The 25648-nt window shown below is 37.8% G+C and overlaps 1 protein-coding gene across 5 annotated transcripts in view; it reads left to right on the forward strand.

Moving 5' to 3' along the window:
* SLC25A12 (solute carrier family 25 member 12) overlaps positions 1–25648 on the forward strand; it is a 212334-nt gene that overhangs the window by 115421 nt on the left and 71265 nt on the right. For 4 of the 5 annotated variants that reach the window (XM_058714039.1, XM_058714021.1, XM_058714011.1 and 1 more), the window contains exons 3-4: positions 14300–14442; positions 24005–24120. In XM_058714039.1, the coding sequence (XP_058570022.1) occupies positions 14300–14442; positions 24005–24120 (259 nt within the window). Of the gene's footprint in view, positions 1–14299; positions 14443–24004; positions 24121–25648 lie in introns of those variants that run through there. The other variant, XM_058714029.1, reaches the window with a different exon arrangement.

Consider the following 25648-nt stretch of genomic DNA (forward strand, 5'->3'; position numbering starts at 1 on the left):
GAGTCTGCTTCAGATTCTGTGTCTCCCTCTCTCTCTCTCTTTCTGCCCCTCCCCCACTGGTGCGCTCTCTCTTGCGCGTGCTCTCTCTCTTAAAAATAAACATTAAAAAAATTTTTAAAAAGTAAGAATTTAGAAATTTCAGAATCTGAAGTTAAAAGAGGACTTCCCAGAATAAATTGGGTTGAATAAAGCCAATGAGAGTCTTTGAGACACACAGAAGGGGATCTAAAGTTTTCTTATCTAAACTGTTAAGTGTTTTCACCAGTTTTTTAGAATTTAGGAATTGAAGATGATAGCCTTTATCTTTAGTATATTAGTATTTGCAATAAACTGTATAAAGTTTTCATTAAAAAAAAAAAAAAAGTGACAGGGCACCTGGCTGGCTCAGTTGGTTAAGCATTTACTTTGGCTCAGGTGATGATCTCATGGTTGGTGACTTCAAGCCCCACATCAGGCTCTGTGCTGACAGCTCAGAGCCTGGAGCCTGCTTCAGATTCTGTGTCTCCCTCTTTCTCTGCCCCTCCCCTGCTCACACTCTGTCTCTCTGTCTCAAAAATAAATAAACATAAGAAAAAAGTGTTAGGCATTAAGGGCATACTAGCACCATAATGAGACTTTATCCTTGAGTCTGATACAAGTATTGAAAAGTAATTGAAAAGATGAGAAAATTAGTGTTATTAAATGTCATGTTATGTTTTCCTACCAATCATTTTTAATTGCCTACCATGTGCCAGGCTAGGCATTGTGCTAGGTTCTACCTTTATAGAGTTGAGATAGAGGAGTTCAGTGAAAGTAACTCATTCTGGGTGGGGCTGGGACAGTAGCAAAACCCACACATTTAAAAAAACAAAACAGAACAAACTTCAGAAGGTGACAAGTCTAATAAGAAAACAAACAGAATGATGGAAAAGGCCATCACTTTTCAAGAAAGTGGTCAGTAAAGACCCCTGAGAAGGTGGGACTAGAGATGAGACTATAAAGTGGGTAGAGAATTCCAGAGGGCTCACATGTGTAAAGGCCTAGATGTGGATAAGGGCTTGGTATGTTTGACAAACAGAAAGGAGGCCAGTGTGTCCGAAGCATCAGTAAGTGAGGGAGTGAATGGCCAGTGAGAGATGAGACTGAAGGAAGGCCATATCAAGCAGGGCCTTGTTTGTAGGCCGCAGGGAAGAGTTTGGATTTTTTCAAAGATTGTTGTGGAGACCACCAAATGTCTTTCACCTTGGAAGTGGAATAATTGACATTAAAAAAATTTTTAATGTTTGTTTATTTTGGGGAGAGAGAGAAGGAGAGGGAGGAAGAAAGAAAGAAAATGAGCTGGGAAGAGGCAGAGAGAGTGAGACAGAGGATCCCAAGCAGGCTCTGTGCCAAAAGCAGAGAGCCTGATGTGGGACCTGAACTCACAAACCCAACCATGAGATCATGACCTGAGCCACCCAGCCGCCTCTCAATTTACATTAAAAAAAATTTTTTTTAATGTTTATTCATTTTTGAGAGAGAGAGTGCGAGTGGGGGAGGAGGAGGAGAGAGGGAGACACAGAATCCAAAGCAGGCTCCAGGTTTCGAGCTGTCAGCACAGAGCCCGATGTAGGGTTCGAACCCATGAACTGTGAGATTATGACCTGAGCCAAAGTCGGACGCCCAACCGACTGAGCCATCTAGGCGCCCCTCAATTTACATTTTATTTTTTTTTAATTTTTTTTTCAACGTTTTTTTATTTTATTTTTGGGACAGAGAGAGACAGAGCATGAACGGGGGAGGGGCAGAGAGAGAGGGAGACACAGAATCGGAAACAGGCTCCAGGCTCCGAGCCATCAGCCCAGAGCCTGACGCGGGGCTCGAACTCACGGACCGCGAGATTGTGACCTGGCTGAAGTCGGACGCTTAACTGACTGCGCCACCCAGGCGCCCCTCAATTTACATTTGAAATAGATCATATTGAAATAGATCATATTGAAATGTAAACTTTCGGGGCACCTGAGTAGCTCAGCTGGTTAAACGTCTGATTCTTGATTTCAGCTCAGGTCATGATCTCACAGTCGTGAGTTCAAGCCCCATTCTCAGGCTCTGTGCTGTGCCGAACCTGCTTGAGATGGTCTCCTTTCTCTGTCTCTCTCCTTCTCCCCTGCTCACGCATGCACTCTCTCTCTCAAAATAAATAAATAAACTTAAAAAAAGAAAAAAAGAAATGTAAACTTCCTTACATGTTTCTATGCTTTCTTATGGATGACTGCTTTAATTAGACTGTGATTCTTCCAATTTAATTTCTTTCTGTCCATAGGGTTCTTAGAACATCTTGAGTGGGGCCTCAGCTGACTCTTTTTCATCCAGGAGGCAGCAGAGTGTAGCTTGAGCCTGCAAGAGCTTTGTAGTCTGATCTGGATTTGAGTCCTTACTGGATGCCTTTTTGCTCTAGGACCTTAGGTATTTATACCAGTAAGTTTCCTTACCTAAGAAGGGATTATTACACCTAGCACATAGGGATGTTACAACAATTAAATGAGGTAATTTGTAAATGATGCCTGACACATGGAGCTTAGTTCCTTGGTCCCTTTTTTTCCTTCTAAGATGGGATGAGGACTTTTCTTTCGTGAATAAGATCTGAGTCCCTTATCTTTCCCAGGTAACTGTGCTGGACCTATAAAGTGACTAAAATATTAATGTGTTTATGATTATGTACATATAATCAGCTAATTACTCATATTGTTGAGACATATACCTGAAGATATTTACAAATCTCCACATTCAGAAATAAGAATAAGAAGTAATTTCTTTCAAGTTTGTAGGTTCTGAGAAGGGGTATAGCCATGGTCTAAGATAGACTGTGGATGATATGTGGATGATAACAGTTTTCTTTGGAACCTTCAACTGCTCAATCTGGATCAGAGAAGGACTAATAGTCCAACTGTAAGCTCTGAAATACCAAGACACAGATCTGAAAGAAAGACTTATAATTCATTCTTTATGTGTATAACTCAAAAAAAAAAAATCATTTCCCCCTTCTGTCCAGCTCTCTTTTACTTAATAATACTGAAGTTTCTAAAGCATCATTCACCGAAATCAGTTCTATGGCCACTATTGGGCTTTTAGAACTGTGCTCTTGCTTACTTACTGAGTCACTATTATGTCTCAGGCACTATTTTAAGTATTTTATATAAATCATTATAGTCAGTCCTCAAAACAACTCTAAAAGGTAGGAACCATTAACATTCTCACTTTACACTTGATCTTAGCCAAAAAGGCCGAGAAGCGATTACCATTCTCATTTTATAGGTGAAGAAACTGAGCCCTAGAAAAGTTAGGTAACTTGCTCAAGGTTATACAGTAAATAGAAGAGACTTGCTTTATATGTTTGAATGCAACTTGCCTTTCTAAGTTAATTTTGTTTGGGAGATACAGGTATGTTAGTATATATAGAATCCCCTCATTATTTTTCTGTATCCTTTTAAAAAACCTTTTTAATTATGGAAAAATTTAAGCCTATATAAAGTTAGAGAAGATAGTATAATGAATTACCATATATCCGTCACTCAGCTTCATCAGCTCTTTTGGCTAATCTTGCTTCCTCGATATTACAGCTGCACTGGATTATTTTGAAGCAATTCCCAGACATTGTATCACTGCATATATGAATACTTTAGTATCTTGAAAAGCTACTGAATGATGACTTGATACTTGACGACTCTGAAAACCATCAAATCATAATTTGATTATTTCATGTAAAAATATTCCTTAATAATGTGGATTTCCATTCAGTGTTGAAGTTTCCCTGATGGTTTCATTTTTTTGAGTTGCTTTATTAAAATCATGATCCAAGACGTGTTCATACATTACATTTGGTTGCCCTTTCTCTTAAATCTTCTAATATTTTCCACTCCTTACCAGGAAAAAGGTCCTTCTTTCTCTGTGACAAAAATCTTGGTATTTAATTAAGGCTTACCAACCTTAAAGCATTCTGTCCCCCTAGGAGCTGCACCTTGATTGTCAAAGACATGATTTGCCCAGGCTTATAAATATATATGCTCCTTGTATGTTCCCATGGTTACTTAGACCAAGAGATTGAAGTATTTATTTTAAGAACAATGTGAATTAATTATTCAACTTAATCTGCCCTGAGAATCATTCTAGTTTCAGTTATTGAGTTCTCTGGGGTCATTATTTTATTTCCAAGGTTTTTGGAAACTTTGAGGGGAAAATTGTTTTGGTATACGTAGTTTATTATGGTAGCTTCAGTTGATTTCAGTGATTAATAAAGAGCTTATACCTCTCTGCTCTGTTAGGAATTACATTGTTTAGTCGCTGACAATAGGATTTGATATAATGGAAGGTAAAAATACATATATTAAAGCAAAAAGAAAAATAAGCACATAATATTTCATGGAGGCAAACTGAGTTAGAAAGGCAGACTTCTGAGAACCTTTTTTGCAAAATCCAATAGAAGGTTTTGTTTCTAGTGTATCTGAAATACGTGCCTGAGAGTGCTAGTTAAAATTAGATGTATAAAATTGCCTTTTCCTAATGCGTGTGTAGTTGATTTTAGTAAATATTGGAAAAAATTTGCATCACTAATTAAAATCTTTAAAAAAGTGGCCATGTGTGTTAGAATTATTTTTTCTTATTAGAATATTAATTTATAATAGATAAATTCCACATTGTACTATTGTAACAGGGTTTGTTGTGGTCTGCTCATTATGCAGAGTGCTTGTGTAGTGAAAGGGCATACGTTCCTGGTTCCTGACTAAATTTGGTTTCTGTTAGGAGTAAGAGCCATGTAAGTGAAGGACAGCAAGAGGATTAGCTTCAGAAGCTCAGCTCTTCCATTGTTCCTGTAATTCACTTTTCTGTATGGGAAATGCTTTATATGGTCTCTGTAGTTACTGAACTTTGTGGCATTGTCATGTGAGAGTTACTGAAATTGGAAGGATGTTAAGATCTGAAAATGTCAGTTCATCTCAGTTGGAACAAAGTCTTGGAGCAGCAGTCTGTTTTGACTCCTATTACAGCCACATGTTGGATGAGCAGAGATGAAGCTGGCTAGACCAGTTAGGACTGATTTGGTAAACCCAACAACAGTGGGAGCCAACCCCAAGGAAACCTTGGTTTGGAGAAAGATGAGGAGGTAGAACATTAACTCCTTCATGTTTGGGCAAAAGCAGAATAATTAAATAAGCAAGGAGGGAAATTTGGATCCTTTGCTTTTCTGTGTTTCTAAGCATTTTAGAGTAACTACAGTATTTCATTATGTGTTATTAGTTTTACAATTTCCAAGAACTTTGGTGTTCAGGATCTCATTTTTTCCTTATGTCAAGACCGTTAATGTTTCTGTATCTTCTTATTAGAGAAGAGACTCAGAGAAGACTCAAGAAATCGCAACTAGTTAATGGCACAGGGATTAGAATTTGTTTTTAGACCCTGGTTTCAGTGTCCAGCATGCCACTGTCTCTGAGTTATTTGGGGTAGGAACTATGTTTTTGTGATCTTGCATCCCTGGTATCAGGCATAATGTCCAGCACACGACTGGTACTTAATAAATGTTTTTAAGTGAAAGCAAAATTACCTGGAAGATTTGATAATAGCAGATTTTTGGCTTAAAAAGTAATGCTTCTAAATATATTACTTGGTTTTGGTGTGCATACTTAAAAAGAAAATCCTTGATCTTGATACACTGTGTACTTTTTAAAAAGTAACCAGCCTTCTAGTTACAGAAGATCAGAATTTTTCTTTATAACCTCTGGAAGATCTTCTGGACATATAAAATATCAAAAGATCTGTTTTTGAACTTAAATCATTTAAACAGGTAATTTGTATCATTTAGACTATTTGGTTTTTTTACTCATTAGTGTCATTAAATTTTAAGTTAACCTTCTTTTTCCCCCTTGTACTCAATAGAAATCTAGGGTTGTGTGAAAACTCTTTGTAAAGTCTGCTTTACAGGTAACCTGCTATATGGGTTAAAGTTTGGCAAATTGTAAAGGAATTACTACTCTCCAACTTACTCCAGTCAAGTGAGACCTTAATATGTTGATCTGTTGGCTGGATAGGCAAAACATTTGGAGATAACATGATCTCATTTGGAGCTAGAGGTAGTTCTGTGTAAGTGCAATAGTGTAATTATATATATCTGTATGTGAAACCCTGCCATCTTTTATCAGCAACCAATGTATAAAGATTCTGATCTTTCGTCGAGATCCATTTCATTTCTCAAGCTTCATAATGTCAAGACTTTTTCAAGCACATGTGAACTATACTCAATGTAAACTTAAATATTTCTGGAAATGTCAAAGCTATGTGTACTTTTACATTCAAATACTTGAGTTGGATTTGGAAAGTTTCGTCAAGAAAATAAATCACCTATTTTTGTTTGGATACGGTCAGCTACTTCTTGTCAATGTCTTTCATGTGTCCTTGACTTCCTGCCCAAGAGAGATTTACAACTGCTTAAGAGACATCTTTGAAATGGCAAATGATTAACTCTAAAGTTATTTGGAGTGTGGATATAATATTTGGTTAATTTCATTTAAAGTCATTTTTGTTTCTCCTTTGAAATGACAGGAACAAAATGGAAATATTATGAAACTATTAAGTTGACATATTAGGTTTTTAGAATAATTTAGCATGGGAGACCCAAAACTTTGTTTTAATTTTCTTTTTATTCTTTTTAGTATAAACATGCAAGTCATTTTGGTTAGCAGAAGGAGAAGGTCTCAATATGGCCACCTAATCTTTTCTGATTTCTAGCCTTCTGTGTTACTGTAGGCCGTGTTTACTTCGTTTAAAACATTATTGTCCAGCAATTAAAATAAGCACTGAAAGTAATGAAACTATTTAAATGAGTCATTCTTATTTTAAAATATACTTTTTGTTTAAATAAATCACCTGTTTTTGAGGTATCTGCTTTGCTTTGTTAACATAATACCTACAATGTTTTAGCATCTTGACTGACTGTGGGTAGATTCTAGTTTCTGTTCTACACTCCCTCTTCTGTCTGTTCAGGCAACAGACTCACTGACATTGCCAAGTAATTGTCTGTAATTTAATGAGTTAATTAGTTAACTGTCTCCTGGAGAAGTCAAGTACTGACTCCTTATGGATGAGAAGACGTTTTTTTCCCCTCTGAGCTATATGCTCTATCTTTCAGTTAAAATCAAGTTAAAATAGAGTAGGAGAGTTGGGGAAAACATTAGCAAAATACCTCAGGGTAATTGATTCTTTGGCATCATTTATAACCCCAGATACTGGCAAAGCCTGTTCCAGTACTTGTCAACAAAAGCATTTGTTTTCCTTGTTGGCTGCTGTGCTAGTGGTTTGTGCTAAGGCTATTTCCTGATAGTTTTAAAGTCAAGATTGTTGTGAAATCCTGGTGATTCTGTAGGTACAGTTTACTGTGTGTGTGTGTGTGTGTGTGTGTGTGTGTGTGTGTTCTGTGTGTATAGTGGTGGTAGTCCTGGCAGTCAAATTCAGGTATTAGTATTAGATATTAGGCACCTATGTGGCAAAAATAAATGGAGAATTAGTTGCTGCATTTTGTTAATACTAACTGAAATGTTTTCATATTCTCTCTTTTGAGAATTGACATCTGATTACAGAAAGCAAGCAGCAAACAGTTGTGAAGAGAACAAAGATCTCCATAACCCATCTCTAGTGTTTTTTTTTAATTTTGCATTTTGTGTTTTGCTCTTCCTTCTTTTAAATTTCTCATAAGAGTCAGGCCAGGATTTTTTGACAAAAGAGGTGAGCATTCTTATAGTTCTTTATATATGATATGCATATATGTGTGTGTGTGTGTGTGTGTGTATAGCTGAATTGCTTTTCAACAAGACTGAAATTGAAAAAAGTAAGATCTACAGAACAATGTTAATTAATAATTATGTTATCATTTGTGTAAAAAAGAGAAATGGGTAAGAGTATTTGTGCACATTTGCATGTGTATACATTAGCATGTATATGCATATATTTCATATATGTATAATCATTTATGCATAAAACATCTCTGGAAGGACAGACAAGAAATTGATTGCTTCTGGGGCGCTTGGGTGGCTCAGTTGGTTGAGAGTTTGACTTTGGCTCACGTCATGATCTCCCTGCTATCAGCACAGAGCCCGCTTCAGATCCTCTGTCCCCCTTACTCTGCCCCTCCCCAACTTGGGTGCGCTTACGCTCTCTCTCAAAAAAAAAAAAAAAAATCCAGAAATTGATTGCCTTTGGAGGGAGACAGAGAATCTTAAGTCAGGACCCTGACTAGGGCTCAATTCCACGACTCTGGGATCATGACCTGGGCCGAAACCAAGAGTCAGGCACTCCACGGACTGAACCACCCAAGTGCCCCTGAATTTTTAAAAAAATGTTTATCTATTTTGAAAGAGAGAGACAGCGGGGAAGGGGCAGAGAGGGAGAGATAGAGAATCCTAAGCAGGCTCCACACTGTCAGTGCAGAGCCCAGCACAGGGGCTGAACTCACAAACCATAAGATGATGACGAGAGCCGAAACGAAGAGTCAGATGCTTAACTGACTGAGCTACCTACCTAGGTGCCCCAATGTACTTTTTGAATTTTGAATGGTATGACTGTAACACTATTAAAATCATCTTTAAAAAGTCATTAGCAAGGGGTGAAAGTACCCATTGTTTTTTCATTTGCACTCCCACCACCGTGGTTCAGGTCTCATCCTCTTTCACCTGGATCTTCAGTAGCTGACACTTGGTCTCCCTGCCCCCAGTCATTTTCTGTCTTCTCCAAATCATCTTTTACATTGCCACAAGAGAGAGCACAGGTCAGATCATGTCTCTGTCATCCTCTAAAACTTTTAGTGGCATCCCATTACCCACAGAATGGAGTTCAGACTGTTCAACTTAGCATTCAGAGTCTTCCATCATTTGATCTCAAACTGCCTTTGTCTTTTCCATTTCAACTTCTACATCTTTGCTTTGTTGTTGTTGTTGTTTTTGTTTTTTAGTTTATTTATTTTTTTTTTTTTTTTAATTTTTTTTTTTCAACGTTTTTTATTTATTTTTGGGACAGAGAGAGACAGAGCATGAACGGGGGAGGGGCAGAGAGAGAGGGAGACACAGAATCGGAAACAGGCTCCAGGCTCCGAGCCATCAGCCCAGAGCCTGACGCGGGGCTCGAACTCACGGACCGCGAGATCGTGACCTGGCTGAAGTCGGACGCGTAACCGACTGCGCCACCCAGGCGCCCCAGTTTATTTATTTTAGAGAGAGCATGAGCAGAGGAGGGGCAGAGAGAGAGGGAGAGAGAGAATCCCAAGCAGGCTCTGTGTTGTCAGCAAGGAGCCCGATGCTGGGCTCAGTCTCATGAACCACGGGATTATGACCTGAGCGGAAATCAAGATTGGGATGCGTAACTGACTGAGCCACCCAGGCGCCCCTGCTTCATATCTTTGTATGCCCTCTCTTTTTTTTTTTTTTTTTTTTTAAATTTTTTTTCAACGTTTTTTATTTATTTTTGGGACAGAGAGAGACAGAGCATGAACGGGGGAGGGGCAGAGAGAGAGGGAGACACAGAATCGGAAACAGGCTCCAGGCTCCGAGCCATCAGCCCAGAGCCTGACGCGGGGCTCGAACTCACGGACCGTGAGATCGTGACCTGGCTGAAGTCAGACGCTTAACCGACTGCGCCACCCAGGCGCCCCTGCCCTCTCTTTATTAACATTTGTGTCTCCAACTAGTTCTCTCCCTCCAAAAAAGAGAGAATAATTTATTTTAACATCTCTGTATTCACATTTTTTTTTTTTTAACGTTTATTTATTTTTGAGACAGAGCATGAACGGGGGAGGGGCAGAGAGAGAGGGAGACACAGAATCGGAAGCAGGCTCCAGGCTCTGAGCAGTCAGCCCAGAGTCCGACGCGGGGCTCGAACCCACGGACCGCGAGATCGTGACCTGAGCTGAAGTCAGACGCTTAACCGACTGAGCCACCCAGGCGCCCCTATATTCACATTTTTTAAAAACCTTGTAGACCCTTTCTGTCTGTTGCAGTTAAAATCAAATTTTACTTTCAAGGCCTATTCTGAACATACTCTCTCTTTCCTACTGCAGCCCCATTCCACCTGTCCTTAGAACGAGCCACTCCTTTTTTGAATCCTATAGTACATTTCTCATACCATTGTTTGGCACTCATAATCTAGTGAGTTTTTGACTTGTCAGTGGCTTTAAATTCTATTTTTAGACTTCCTTGTGTTGATTTCTCTTTCCAGTTGCAGTAGTCTTCCTGACATTGTGCCTTTCCCCACTCCTGCCTGTTCTTAACTCTGTGGTTTTCTGATCTGGGTAAAACATGTAAGATTATGAAGGACATTGAGGAACACAGAATAGAAGAAGTAGTTGGCAATAATTGGTAGAATCCATTCAGTATTAGTATTAATACCATACAGTTTATTTTTTCTTTATCCTATATTTGCATACTTATTGTTTTGAAATGTCAAAGATCATTTAGTCTTAATTTTATAGATGTGTGATATATGTAGAAGCCTGGGAGGAGAATGGAGTTGTTGAGCCAGGACTTAAACTTAGGACCATTTCAGCAATGACTTTTATAGAATGTAAAGTGAACATAACTTTATCTTGGGGTGATATTTGTTAGGTGCTTTTGGGTAGTACAAGTTAGTAAAAATATGTCTACCTGTGTGCAGGCTGATCAAGCATTTGCTATGATAGCCTCTGTGGGGTTTTCTAGAATATGACAGAGGAAACATTTTTTATTTAATTCTCCTCTTGTTTTTTTTTTTTTTTTTTTTTTTTTTTTTTTTTTTTTTTAATTCTCCTCTTGTTGAAAGAGCTGGTTGCTTGGTTTAGTCAGATTCACAAATGAGAACATTTGAAATGCTTAACCAAAAAGCAAACCAACAGTCCTTTTCTGTGATCCTTCGCATCCTTGTCTTATTTCCTAGAAGCAACCACTTCTTTTTTTTTTTTTTATGAATATAGTTTATTGTCAAATTGGCTTACATACAACACCCAGTGCTCATCCCAACAAGTGCCCTCCTCAATGCCCATCATCTACTTTCACCTCTCCCCCACCCTCCCATCCACCCTCAGTTTGTTCTCTGTGTTTGTGTCTCTTGTGGTTCTCCTCCCTCCCTCTCTGTTTGTAACTATTTTTTTCCCATTCCCTTCCCCCATGGTCTTCTGTTAAGTTTTTCAAGATCCACATATGAGTGAAAACATATGATATCTGTCTTTCTCTGACTGACTTAATTTCACTCAGCATAATACCTTCCAGTTCTACCCACGTTGCTGCAAATAGTACGATTTCATTCTTTCTCATCGCCAAGTAGTAGTCTATTGTATATATAAACCACATCTTCTTTATCCATTCATCAATTGATGGACAGTTAGGCTCTTTCCATAATTTGGCTATTGTTGAAAGCGCTGCTATAAACATTGGGGTACACATGCCCCTATGCATTAGCACTCCTGTATCCCTTGGGTAAATTCCTAGTAGTGCTATTGCTGGGTCATAGGGTAGTTCTATTTTTAATTTTTTGAGGAACCTCCGCACTGTTTTCCAGAGCGGCTGTACCAGTTTGCATTCCCACCAACAGTGCAAGAGGGTTCCCATTTCTCCACATCCTCTCCAGCATCTATAGTCTCCTGATTTGTTCATTTGAGCCACTCTCACTGGCGTGAGGTGATATCTGAGTGTGGTTTTGATTTGTATTTCCCTGATGATGAGTGACATTGAGCATCTTTTCATGTATTTGTTGGCCATCTGGATGTCTTCTTTCGAATAGTGTCTATTCATCTCTTCTGCCCATTTCTTCACTGGATTATTTGTCTTTTGGGTATTGAGTTTGATAAGTTCTTTATAGATTTTGGATACTAGCCCTTTATCTGATACAGAAGTAACCACTTCTAACTCTTAACTATTTATTTGGTATTTCCCTTCATATTTCTATACTGCTATTTCTAGATATTATTGACTTTCTATGAGAGTAGTTGAGGACTTCCTTACACTACTTCCTCCTCCATTCTTCTTCCTCCATTCCTCTCAGTTTGTTTATCATTGTTATTAAATTAATATCTGGTATCTATATTATTATGACCGTGAATACTATTTATTTGAGCCAAGTCATGTATTTCCTGTTTTTATACAACAAAAATGCTTTTTCGTAATTTACTTTCTGATAGAGTTAAAAATTATCTAAATTTTCATTTACTTAGCAACTTGTGTACCTCATACAAATTCATTAATTTAACAAATATTTACTGAGTGCTGGGGTACCTGGGTGGCTCAGTCGGTTAAGCATCTGACTCTTGATTTCGGCTCAGGTCATGAGGTCAAGCCATGGCTTGGGCTCCATGCTGTGTGGGGAGCCTGCTTGGGATTCTCTCTTTCGTCTCTCTGCCTCTCTCTCTCTGTCTCTCTTTTTCTCTCTCTCTCTCTCAAAAGAAAAAAAAAAAGGTTTGCCAAGTGCCTACTGTGTGCCAAGCATTATTCTTGGTGTTTGGGATACATCAGTGAACAAACTAGACAAAGATTCCTTCCTTTGTTGGGAGATAGACAGTAAACATAATAAAGAAGTAAAATACATAGTGTGTTAGAAAGTTTTAGCTGCCGAGGGGGGAAAAGGCAATGTAAGGGGGATTGGGAATATAGGTGCAGGCATGGGTTATAATACTAAATAGGGTGATAAGAATAGATCTCATTGAGAAGGTGACATTTGAACAAAGGTTCATACTTCTCCCCATGTTATTTTTCATTTAGCCAAATGCCTTGGATAACCTGACATTCCGTTTTTCCCAGTGGCTTTCCTTCCTGGAGCCCTTCGTTTGCTCCCTGCCAGGACTATGTACTCTAGAGGCCTGCAGCACAATTGTTGTCTTGGGATTTCTCTTGGCCACTTTTCTGGATTGGGTCATCTGATTTTTGTATCCCACTTGGTTCATGCCTTCATTTTGTTGGAGCAGATTCTCCTATAGCTTCCTGAGCAGGCACATGGCAGGAGAAAAAAGTATTGAGAACATGGAGATCTCAAAGTACTTTTAACCTACCCTTATAATTGATTCAAAGTTTGGCTCAGTTTAGAATTCTAGGCTGCAAATCATTTATCTTAGAATTTTCAAGGCCTTACTGCATTGTCTTCAAGCTTCAGTGTTTCTGTTGAGGAAGCATTGGTGCCCGTGATTCATAATTCTCTATAAGTGATCTTTTTTCTCTCTGAAAACTTGTAGGATTTTCTCTTTATACTGGTGTTCTGTAATTTTATGATGATGGGCCATGGCCTGGTGTAGGTTTTTGTTTGTTTTACTGTGTTGTGCTTGGCACTTAGCCCTTGTATTCTTCAATTCTGGGAAATTTTCTGATGTTACTACTTTGATAGTTGACTGAAGTAGCTAAATTGATCAGCTGCAACCCGAAGAGGAGAGCTTTGGTTGTGTTTGATCATGCCATAGTGCGTAAAACCCTTAAAATAGTGAGGCCTTTATTTGACAGGCAGATTCTACTATTTTATTTTTAAAAATTAATGATCTAAAAGCAGAATATTTTTGTTTCTTTTCTCCAGCTACTGGAACGTAGAACAAATACCTGTGATGGAAGGTCTTGTGTGTTTGTCATGCTTTTCTCATTCGTTTTATTTTTAAGGTTTGGCAGCCTGTGTTCTCCTGCTGCTCCCCACTCTTGTAGGTGGGAAGCCTCTGGGAGTCTACACGTATCACCTTCTCACTCTCAGGTCTTAGTCACCTTGGCTGCCCTTTCACCTTTCTTCATCTTTCTCGTATTTCGTCTCTTACATATTAATATGTTTAGTTGAAATAAAAGTCACATGAGACAAAATTCTCCATTTTAACCATTTAAGAGTACACTGCAGTGTTTTTTTTTAAGTATATTTACAGTGTGCCGCCATTGCCACCATCTAATTCCAGGACATGGTCGCTGCCCCCAAGAAAAACCCCATATATGTTAAAGCAGTTACTCTCATTTGCCCTCCTCCCAGTTCCTGGCACCTGTGCCTCTGCTGTTTGTCACTGTGGGTTTGCCTCTTGTGGACATTTCATGTAAATGCGGTCATAGGATCTGTGGCCTCTTGCCTTTGGCTTCTTTAACTTGTAATGTTTTCAAGGTTCATCCATGTTGTGGCATGTGTCAGTACTTTGCCAGTGTTCTTAAATCTGGCTCTGAGTGTTTGTTTTTCACTGTCCAGAGGGAAATGCACTATCCTGCATTTATTATCTTTATTTTGACTTTGATACTGTCCTTTATATACCTTTTCAGAAAATTTTTTTGGCTACAATATGATGTTGAATAATTTTAATTTTAAGTATGCATTATTTATTTTTTAGTATGCCAGTACTGAGGTTGATGGAGAGCATTACATGACCCCAGAAGACTTTGTCCAGCGCTATCTTGGACTGTATAATGATCCCAATAGTAATCCGAAGGTCGTGCAGCTCTTGGCAGGAGTAGCCGATCAAACCAAGGATGGGTAAGAACCTTTATACATTTTTTGAAAATGAATGTTCTGCAATATCTTACTAAAAAAATAGGAACACCCTAAGTTTACCTATGACCACCTGGAATTTTAATATTAATAAACCATTAATAGCACAGAAATAGCAAGGTGCATCTTAGAAGTTTATAAGAAGTATTACTTGCTGCCATTATCAAGGATTCGGCAAAACTAGCATTTGTTTCTTGGTTTTTTTTTTGGAAAGTAAACTATATATGGAGAACCATATTTTGTATTGAATAATCTGAACAGAATGGTTTTCTTTTCATTCATTCAACAAACATTGAGTACCTACTATGTTTTCTAATGTTCTAAGGACTGGAATTACATCAGCGAGTAAAGTGATAAATGCAAAAGCAATACAAAAATTTAAAAGTAAATTATAGCATGTTAGGTTAGAAGTGCTATGAAGAAGAATGAATCAGGGAAGAACTTAGTAGTATTTATTAATTTATCTGTCTACTCATTTATTTGACAAACATTTATTGAACAACTACCATTAGCCAGGCACTGTTGGGCCTTAGTAATACAAACATAAATAAAATGGGGTTCTATAAGGGAAGGGAAGCAAAAATAATATAAAAACAGGGAGGGGGACAAAACATAAGAGACTCTTAAATATGGAGAACAAACAGAGGATTACTAGAGGGGTTGTGAGAGGGGGTATGGGCTAAATGGGTAAGGGGCATTAAGGAATCTGTCCCTGAAATCATTGTTATACTATATGCTAACTAACTTGGATACAAATTAAAAAAATAAATAAAAAAAAAATGGGGTTCTTGGCCTTAAGAAGAAACTCATGGCCTAGTGAGAAAAAGGATGAGTGAACAAAGAAAAGAATACTTTGGGTAAATGATGCTATAATAGAAGTATATGAAAGATACAAAGGACACCCAAGAAGGCATAGTTAACTCTGTTTTGGGTGGTCAGGACAGCATCATAGAAGAGATACTTGAGTGAAATCTGGCAAGATGAACGGGCAGTTGCTGGTAGTTGGATAAGCTGGGAGAATTCCAGAACAGGGAATAGCAGTGGTGTGTGTGTGTGTGTCTTGGGGAGTGACATTGAAGAGGTTGTGTTACATGTACCTTGGTGTGGCTGTGGTTTTGCTTTGTTACTCTTGGAATTGTGGTTGAAGTGAAACTGGGGACCGTCTGTGCTAAGCTTTGACTGTATCCTGTAGGCTCGTGACTTAGTCTTGGAGGTATTTTTAGCCTGGCAGTGTATGGGTGTGTGCAGTCACAGAAATAGCAAGGTGCATCTTACTAGAGTGTCACTTTACTCAAGGGGAAAAAGCACACCGTTTTTAAGTTAAGATCAAATATGACTGTATTATAGAACGAATGGAGTATTCTTATGAATTATAAAGAAAATTTTTTCTTGCTTTGTGAGTTCCAAGCTACATCCTCAGGCCTTCAAAGGCCCAGGTTCTTTCTCCTACCTGTAGAGGTAGTTGTGTGAAAAACTAGGCAATGAGGAGTTGTTAAAAGTTATTTTCCATAGGGTGCCTGGGTGGCTCAGTTGGTGATCCCAGGGTTGTGGGATCGAGCCCTACAACAGGCTCCATGCTGGGTGTGGAGCCTGCTTGGGATTCTCTCTCCCTCTGCGCCTCTCCCTGACTCATGCTCCCTCTCTCTAAAATTAAAAAAAAAAAAAAAGACACTACTGCAGATATGATTAGATTTTTAAAAAATGGTAGGTTAAAATAGGGCAAGATTTGCATGCAATGAAATTCGTTTAGGAGACTATTATAAACTAGAGACTATATTGTAAACTAGGAGACTATAGTTAAACTAGAAATGTTGATATCTAAGTTCTTTGAACCTAGGGTTAGTATTCATATTTTCCCACAAAATCTAGTATAGTGCATGAAATTTGAATATTTTATATCTTAGATAAAGATTTTATGTAATTTATCAGTGGTAGATGTTGGGGAACTTGCATACATTTCGTGATTAGTCTTTTAAAAAGTCAAATCAGGGGTGCCCAGATGGCTCAGTCGGTTAAGCATCTGACTTTGGCTCAGGTCACCATCTCACGGTTTGTGAGTTGGAGCCCCATGTCAGGCTCTCTGCTGTCAGCGCAGAGCCTGCTTTGGATCCCCGTCCCCTTCCCTTTCTGCCCCTTCCCCGATTGTGCGCGTGCACACTCTCTCAAAATAAATAAACTAAAAAAAAAAAAAAGTCACAACTAGGTTCCCAATGGTTTGGTGGCAGCGTTGCAGACGCAGATCTTTGTGGAGACCCTGATGGGCAAGACCATCTCCCTCGAGGTTGAGCCCAGTGACACTAGTGAGGATGTCAAAGCCAAAGTCCGAGCCAAGGAGGGCATCTCGCCTGACCAGCAGCATCTGATTTTTGCTGGCAAACAGCTGGAAGATGGCTGCACTTCATTAGACTACAATACCCAGAAAGAGTCCACCCTATACTTGGTGCTTTGCCTGCGGGTGGCGTCATTGAGCCTTCCCTCTGCCAGCTGGCCCAGAAATACAACTGCGACAGGATGATCTGCCACAAGTGTTGCACCCCTGTGCAGTTAACTGCCGCAAGAAGTGTGGCCACACCAACAACCCATGCCCCAAGAAGGTCAAATAAGACCTGTCTACCGGCTCTTCCTTTACTCGCAGGGATGCCTTCTGCCCAAGACCCAGGGCCCTGGGACTTCAATAAAGTGTCCCTTTCATTGAAAAAAAAAAGTGAAATCAGCTGATAAGCTATGATAAACCACTTAGTCATTGGATTTCTTAACAGTGATTAGACAGTAATACATATGAAGATTATTTTTAATCAGAATTCGTTCTTCAAAATTATTAAAGGTAACATATATATTTAGCTCTTTTAAAAATTAGGATAGTATTTATTGTCATTAATTTGGCCTGAGACCTGCTTTCAGAGTACCCATATCTTCTCAGATACTTCTTTTGTGATCATTTTTGCTCATCTATCTCAGTAAGTGTGTTTGTTTGTTTGTTTTGAAGCTTCATGTGGTTCTCCCAGACTCACTTGCATTGTTGATGTGGTTGAATGGAATCAAGGGTTTAAGTTGCCAGAATAGAATAGATCAAAGATGGGTTTTGGCTAGGAAAGTATCTGATAATGTTAATAGTGTTCACTTAAAGACAAATCTATTTCTCTTTGTAAAAGAAATCTTTCCTATTTCAGATTTTAAAAACTTCTTAAGCTTCCTTTTTCCTCTCTTTGGAATTAGTCAGATTGGGTTCTGTAGGAAATCTGATTCAAAGAGCTAGATCACATAGGGTACCTGCATGGTTCAGTTGGTTAAACATCTGTCCACCCATCGGACTCTTTATTTCGTTTCAGGTCATGACCTCACAGTTTGATTCCTGAGATAGAGCCCTGAATTGGGCTCTGTGCTGACAGCGTGGGGCCTGCTTGGATTTCTCTCTCTCCTCTTTCTCTGCCCCTCCCCACAATTGCACGCTCGCTCTCTCTGAAAATAAATAAACATTAAAAAAAAAGATCATAAAAATTATCAGTGAGTTTATGAAACATATAGGTAATTTCTAAAAGCAGGGACAGGTGGAATTTTCTAGAAACACAGCAATTCTTAACCTCTTATTCATGGATAGTCTTCAGGGGTTCCTGAAGTTGCTGAAATATCATGCAAAATGAGTGAATTTGTATCTTCGTTTTTCTTGGGAGAAATCCCAGGTTTTCAGAAGGACCTGTGACTTCAAAAAAGGTTAAGTATCATTGCTGAAGTTTCTTTAATACTTACAATTGAAGATGGAGTGCCTGGGTGCCTTGCTTGGTTAAGTGTCTGACTCTTGATATTGGCTCGGGTCATGATCTCACCATTGTGAGATCGAGCCCTGCACTGGGCTCTGTGCTGAGCGTGGAACCTGCTTAGGATTCTCTCTCTCCCTCTCTCTCTGCCCCTCCCCTGCTCTCTGTCTTTCTCTCTCTCAAAAAAAATAAAAAAAACCTTTAAAAAAATACTTGTAATTCAAGAAAATGAAAGGTTTTTTTTTTTTAAATTTTTTTTTTTTAATGTTTATTTATTTTTGAGGCAGAGAGAGATAGAGCATGAATGGGGGAGGGTCAGAGAGAGAGAGGGAGACACAGAATCCGAAGCAGGCTCCAGACTCCTAGCTGTCAGCACAGAGCCCGACGCGGGGCTCGAACCCACAGCCCGTGAGATCATGACCTGAGCTGAAGTCGGACGCCCAACCGACTGAGCCACCCAGCCGCCTCAAGAAAATGAAAGGTTTTGATGATGTTTAACTTATTCCAAGTAGTCACTCTTGTTCATTTACCATTTAAGGAAAATGAGGCCTAGAGAGATTGATTTGCCCAATAACACAAAATTCTCTTAATTTTTAGTCCATTTTCCTTCTTTAATCATTTTTTTAAAAAATGATCTCTTTCTTCCCCACTTTCTGTTTCCCACTCCTTTACCAAGGACAGTGATCGAAGATTAGAATAGTGTATGTAGTTGGTACATTTTTTTATAGCCCCAAGAGGTATTCCTTGGTTCTGTTGTAGTTTTTGTGTTTTTTTTTGATGAGAGTCTTATAATTTGAAGTAGCATCACATAGGTTGTTTATAATTATCAAAACCAAATCTTAATAGCACTAGTATACAGAGGTCTAAGTGATTTAATTAAGTATGTGGGAAAAGCAGGTTTGAGAGAAGTCAATACCATACCTTTTTGTACCCTGGACCGCCTCACCCTCTGCTGCATGTTTTCTTAGCATGTAAACCACCCCCTTTCTCCTTTTCCGCATTCCTTTTCCTCCAATAGATAGTAAAATAAGCAGGAGTGTTTTGATATAGGTGTTTGTTGTGCAGAACCATGTAGAAGCAACATCGTATGGTATAAATAGCATGATGGGTTGTCTAAAGTAAAAGTCATTAGTCAAATGGTATTTGTGAAATTGTGGCTTAAACTTTGAAATTGTGCTTTTATAATGAAAGGCAAAATGATTTTATGCATTAAGTGAAGATTTCAGGAACTATTCTTGTGTGATATAATCTAAAGTGTTTAGACAGTTGCTTGTTTGAAGCTGTAACTTCTAGAATTATAGTTTCTATATTTAGCTCTGGCCAGAATTTCATCTGGAAGCTCTAGTCTATAATGTGTAAAACTATTACTTTTCTCTTTTAGTTTTTCATAACTGCTTTCCTTTACTCTTCTACATGCATATAGAAAAACCTTTTATGCAAAAATCTTGATGGTTTTAAAAATTGCAAAATTAACATATTAATATTTTGAAATTTTATTAGTTTCCATTCAGTAAATTTAAAAGGAACTTTGTAGAAAAATTTTAAAACATCCAATTCATAAAATCCATTATTTCAAAAAAATTTTTTTTAGTGTTTATTTATTTTTGAGAGAGAGAGATAGAGACAGAATGTGAGCAGGGGAGGGGCAGAGAGAGAGGGAGACACAGAATCCGAAGCAGGCTCCGGGCTCCAAGCTATCAGCACAGAGCCCGACGCGGGGCTCGAACCCACAAATGGCGAGATCCTGACTTGAGCCGAAGTTGGACGCCCAACCGACTGAGCCACCCAGGCTCCCGTAAAATCCGTTATTTCAGAGTATAAAATGAATACATGTTCTTTGTAAAAAGTCAAGCAGCAGGTATGGTAAAAAGTGAAGGTGCCACCCCATCCTTATTGAAAGAAAACAAACAATTTATTAAACTATGAACTAAGCAGTGGTTTCTTCACTCCAGTTAGTGTCTTGTGGTTTGCATTGGCGCTGCTTAAGTCTTGATCAAGGCCTTCTAACAATAGAGGCATTCATAGCAGGATAAAGGAAAAAGAGCCTTAAAAATTATTCCAGAACATGTTTGCTTTATGTTAGCAGATAAACAGGCCATTTCTTGCTTTATGAAAAGTATTGTTCCACTGTCATGTGGTATAAAAGGCCTATGGGCTAAAGATAGATAGGGAGCATATCAGAGAGACAAAATGGTCCATTACCCTCACCTCCTACTTCTTCCCAGTATTTTATTATGAAAATTCAAACATTCAGGAAGGTTGAAGGAATTTTACAGTGTATACTTAACCTACCCATCATATTCTACCATTAACATTTTTCTATGCTTCGTTTTTCATATATCTATCTTTACATCAATCCATCTTGTTTTTTCACACATTTCAAAGTAAATTGCGAACACTGATACTTTTCTTACACATTTCAGCATGCATATTATTAACTGGATTTCAGTATTTGTTTTGAGTGTTTTCTTTATATGTAAAATTTACCCACAGTGACAAATACAAAACTTAAAGGTGCATTTGCTGAGTTCTAATAAATGTCTATACTTGGGTAATCTCAGGTGACTTTTTACCATATTATATATAATAAAATTTATCATTTTAACCATTTTTAAGTATATATTTCAGTGGCATTAAGTATATTCATATTGTTGTACCACCATCACTATCCATTCTACCTTTTTTTTTTTTTTTTTTCATCTTCTCATACTGAAACTCTACCCATGAAACAGTGAGTTCCTGTTTTGTCCCGATACTCAGCCTCTAGTAATCACTATTGTACTTTCTAATGTGTTTGACTATGTTAGATACTTCATGTAAGTGGAATAATGTATTATTTGTCCTTTCATGTTTGATTTCACTTAGCCTGTTGTTTTCAAGATTCACCCATGCTACAGCTTGTGTCAGAATTTCATTCCTTTTTAAGGCCGATTAATATGAAGCGACTTTATTTTTAAGTTGCTGATGCCTTTGTGTTTCTTAATTGATCTTTCTTCAAGTAAATCACTCTGTGTAACAAAGGTAAGTGAGTATTGAGGATTGGTTGAGGATTCCCCCAGTATCTTCTTTTTTAATTGTTTTTTTAATGTTTTATTTATTTTTGAGAGAAAGAACATGAGCAGGGGCAGGGCAGAGAGAGAGAGAGGGACAGAGGATCCAAAGCAGGGTCTGTGCTGACAGCAGAGAGCCCGACATGGGGCTCGAGCTCACGAGGATGGTCCCCAGGGGCAGGTGTAGATAACTGATGGGCCCTGCTGTCCCTGAAGAGGTAGCTTCCACTTTGGCTCCAGGAGACTGGTGGAATGAAAAGTATTGGGACCAGAAACTGGTTGCCCTTGCTCACACTTTAACAAGGGAAACCAGAAAGCTGGATATTTGTGTGAAATATTTATAATTTCCTATGTTGGCAACTAATGTAACTAAAAATATTATTCTTTGCATGGCCAAAGAAAACATGCGTGGGCCAAATTTACTCTGCCAGCCGACCATTTATGACCTTTGCTATTTAAGGAAAAAGTCTTACCTCTTCTCATAAATACAGAAAAGTTTTACTACTGAGTATGAAATGTATTTTAAAGCTACATATTCTGTATTTTAGGGTAATTGTATTTTTGATGTCAGATTCCTGAGACTATTTTGGAAAAACCAAGATGTTACAGGTTTTATTTTTATTTTTAATTCATAATCAGCCTAATTTATAGTTTTTTAATTACTCTTATAATCAAAAGAATAATGCTAATTCTTCATGATAAAAATTTCAAACATAGAATTACATAATGTAGAAAATGAAGGCCTTCTCTAAGTCATCCCTATATCATTACTGTATTTGTGTTATATATTCTTTTTTTTTTTTTTTTTTAAGTTTATTTATAATCTCTACACCCAACATGGAGCTTGAACTCACAACCCTGAGATCAGGAGACACATGCTGTACCGACTGAGCCAGAGCCAGGCAACCCTTGTGTTATACATTCTTATTAAAACCTCATAGGACTCAGTGCTTTTTAGGAGTGTGTAGATGATGATACCTGATATGTTATAACTTCATTTGTTTTTACTACCTGAAAATTTGTGTAATGATAACCACGCTTTTGTGTTTTTAGTAGTATACCAATGCATAAAATGTATTATGAAAGGTGACCTGATAAACAATTTATTGGGTTGTTCTTCCCAGGATTCATTAGGCACTTAAGCTCCTAATTCCACCAAAGATTCTTCAGCAGGGGCACAGTGAAGGCATAGTCTTTAGTGTCCTGAATAATACCACGACAAAGCCTTTCCCTCAATAAAGGAAAAAGGCATAGTATGCACCGTTGCTTTGGATATAATGTAATTTGTGTAACTTAAACATAATTCAGAGTGTTACAAGTAATGGAAAAGGAAACTACAAATGTAAAATATGTCTTAGATGAATGGAGACATAAAATGAAATGTAAAATGTAGTCATTTTCCTAAATCTGTGTTGAGAAATATAGCTCTCTGTAAAGCTATATATTCTTGGGGCACCTGGGTGGTTCAGTCAGTTAAGCGTCTAACTTCGGCTCAGGTCATGATCTCACAGTTCATGGGTTTGAGCCCCACTTTGGGCTCTCCGCTGACAGTGCAGAGCCTACTTTGAATCCTCTCTCTCTGTCCCTCCCCGCTTACTCAGTCTCTCTCAAAAATAAATAAACACTTAAAAAAATAAATAAAAGCCGTATATTATAAATTGAGTTCATTCAAGAATATTTACAAGTTCTTATCTGAATCAAACTTGTGCTCTGTGACAAGCCTATCTTCTCGCAGGAAATCAGAATTTAAACAATGAATTACATAACTATTTTAATAAAAATTTTGCAAGGGGCACTAAAAAGGTACAGTGTGCTGCCGTAAGGCTGTAAAGGGTGAGTGAAATCATCTCGAGACTGTGAGATGGTTGGTTGTCTTGAGGAAATGATATTTGATCTGGACTATGTAAGGATGGGTACAAATTAAATGGGCAGAAGTTTGGAGATGGTGGGATCATTCCAAGGAAAGTGAAGTGTTGTGTGATGGTCCTGGGTGGAAGGAGCAGGGATTGAAAAAGAGTGGGTTGGAGTGCAGAGAACAAAGGGGAGGCATACAGAGATCAGATCCTGAGGGGCAAGAAGCCATGTTAAGATTAGGTCTATTCCTTTTGATAGGGTGACTATAAATGTATTGTCCAAACCAGGCCATTTGAGAATAAAAGGCAGCACCATTACTAATATGAATAAGTAAATAAATAACTACATGTATTTATATATTTATAAAAAACCAGATTTTTATAATGCTGTTACTTGGATATTAGTCACTTACCAATAGCAGCAACATGGTGTGGGATGTTTGCAGCAAGCTTGCTATGGAAGATGACTCTATACACTAGCATATGCCAACTGTATAAGATCATTGAAGGCAATTTTAGTATAATTTTGGCCACTGGCTAATTTCACAACCCTGAGTATTCTAGGACTCCATGTGCTTTAGTTTCCCTCCTCTTGTTTTGAATCTTCCTTTAAAAAATGTATTATTGACATTTCAAGCCTATAAAACACAGACTAGTGTAGCAAATTCAATATCCTCATCACCAAGTTTTGGTAATTATTAAAATAATTATTAAATTTGTTTTATTTATATTTTTAATATCCTGGATTATTTTGAAGCAAATTCCAGATGACTTCCCTTTACCAATTGTGTGGTTACCCTGAGCTATATAGTTCATACAGTAAAGACAGGTTAAATGCCTGATATTTCCCTTTCTTTACCAGCCAATAACATGTTATATTTTGTTCCAGATTGATCTCCTATCAAGAATTCTTGGCATTTGAATCTGTTTTGTGTGCTCCAGATTCTATGTTCATAGTGGCTTTCCAGTTGTTTGACAAGAGTGGAAATGGAGAGGTGACATTTGGTAAGGAAAAAAAAAGATTATAAGGGATAAGTGAAGTTAGTGAAGCTGGTCCAGTCTTTAATTGCTAAATCTAGTAAATGCATATAAATTGCTGATTATCTAGGAGCTAGTTAATAAGTGAAGTATTGATTTCCTCAAAGAATTTACACAGATAAAATTAAAATGGTGTATTTTCTTTAAAGCATTAGACAATTGCAAAAAATTAAGGAATCTTTGCTCATTGAGTCATTTATTGACACTTATACATTCCAAAAATATGTGGTGTAAAATTTTCTTGCTCTGGGCTAGCCTGAGCAAAATTCTTTATGAAACAGACCAGGAACAACATGGAATAATCATATCATTCTTGAAGGGATTTTTGGGTAGAGAGTGCATAGCTCCTCAGTAGCAGTTTGGAAAAGTGCTACGATGTAACACCAAGAATGGAACTGAAGGAGGGAGTTAAGAATAGTTAGCATTCTCTGAATCACCATTGTAGATTTTTGATTTTAGGAAACAAGCCTAGAACATTGAAACTAACATTTGTGTTAAATATAGAAATTGATATAAGTCCTTTGCTAGGCATATAATCTAGCACAAGATCAGTGTTTGACAAGCATATAAACTAGAATTTCTGTTTGTAGCCATGTATGTTTTAGTTTTTAAAGACGCTTATTTGCAGAAATTAGTTTACGTTTACCGTATCTGCTAATTTTTCCTGCAACAGGTTTTTCAATAAAAACAATGCAGTGTTTTCAAGGACCTTGAATCCTCTTCTTTTTAAAAAAATATTTATATATTTTTATTGTGATAAAAGAACACATAAAATCTTAACCATTTTTCAGTGTACAGTTCAGTAGCATTGAGTATATTCACATAGTTGTGAAACAGATTTCCAGAACTTTTTTATCTTGTAAAGCTGAACTTGAGCCCCTTTTATAGGGTGAATTTGCATCAATATGTTGTAGAGAGACTCTTGAAAATCAGGCTTTCCCGGAGCTAAATATTTATTCACCACAGAATTTGTCTTATAAAAAAAATCCTTCAGTTACACCCAAAGGAGGAAGTATCACTGCCATGAAAAGAATGGTGAGAAAATACAGGTATTAGAAGGACCAGTGGTGCCCTTTAATGCTTTTAGTGGGCACGTTTTCTAGCTTGGCATTGACTGTTTCCTTTTGTCCATTGACCCAGTTGTTGTCTGTGTAAGATTTCCCCAAATAATTACCTATGCAGAACTCCTTAGGTTTCTGTATCCATGTTGGCATACTCCTGCTTTGGAGCAAGCTCTGGCCATTCTGCCTCGTAAAGAAGGTTGATTTTTCCCAGAAGCACCCAAATTCTGTAGTTTAAAATATAAAACCTTATCATCTCATCACTCAGCATTAACCCCAGACCACTAATAATGCTGCATTTTCTGTTTTCAATAGGTACCACACATTCTCACATGTCTCACTTCCAAATGTGCAGCAATACTTGGGAAATACTTCGATACAAATATCTGTATTAGTGATGGTAGACCTGTGCTTCTATCATGTATCCATTGTTT

This window comes from Neofelis nebulosa, chromosome 2, assembly GCF_028018385.1.
Source record: "Neofelis nebulosa isolate mNeoNeb1 chromosome 2, mNeoNeb1.pri, whole genome shotgun sequence".
Classification (NCBI taxonomy): domain Eukaryota; kingdom Metazoa; phylum Chordata; class Mammalia; order Carnivora; family Felidae; genus Neofelis; species Neofelis nebulosa.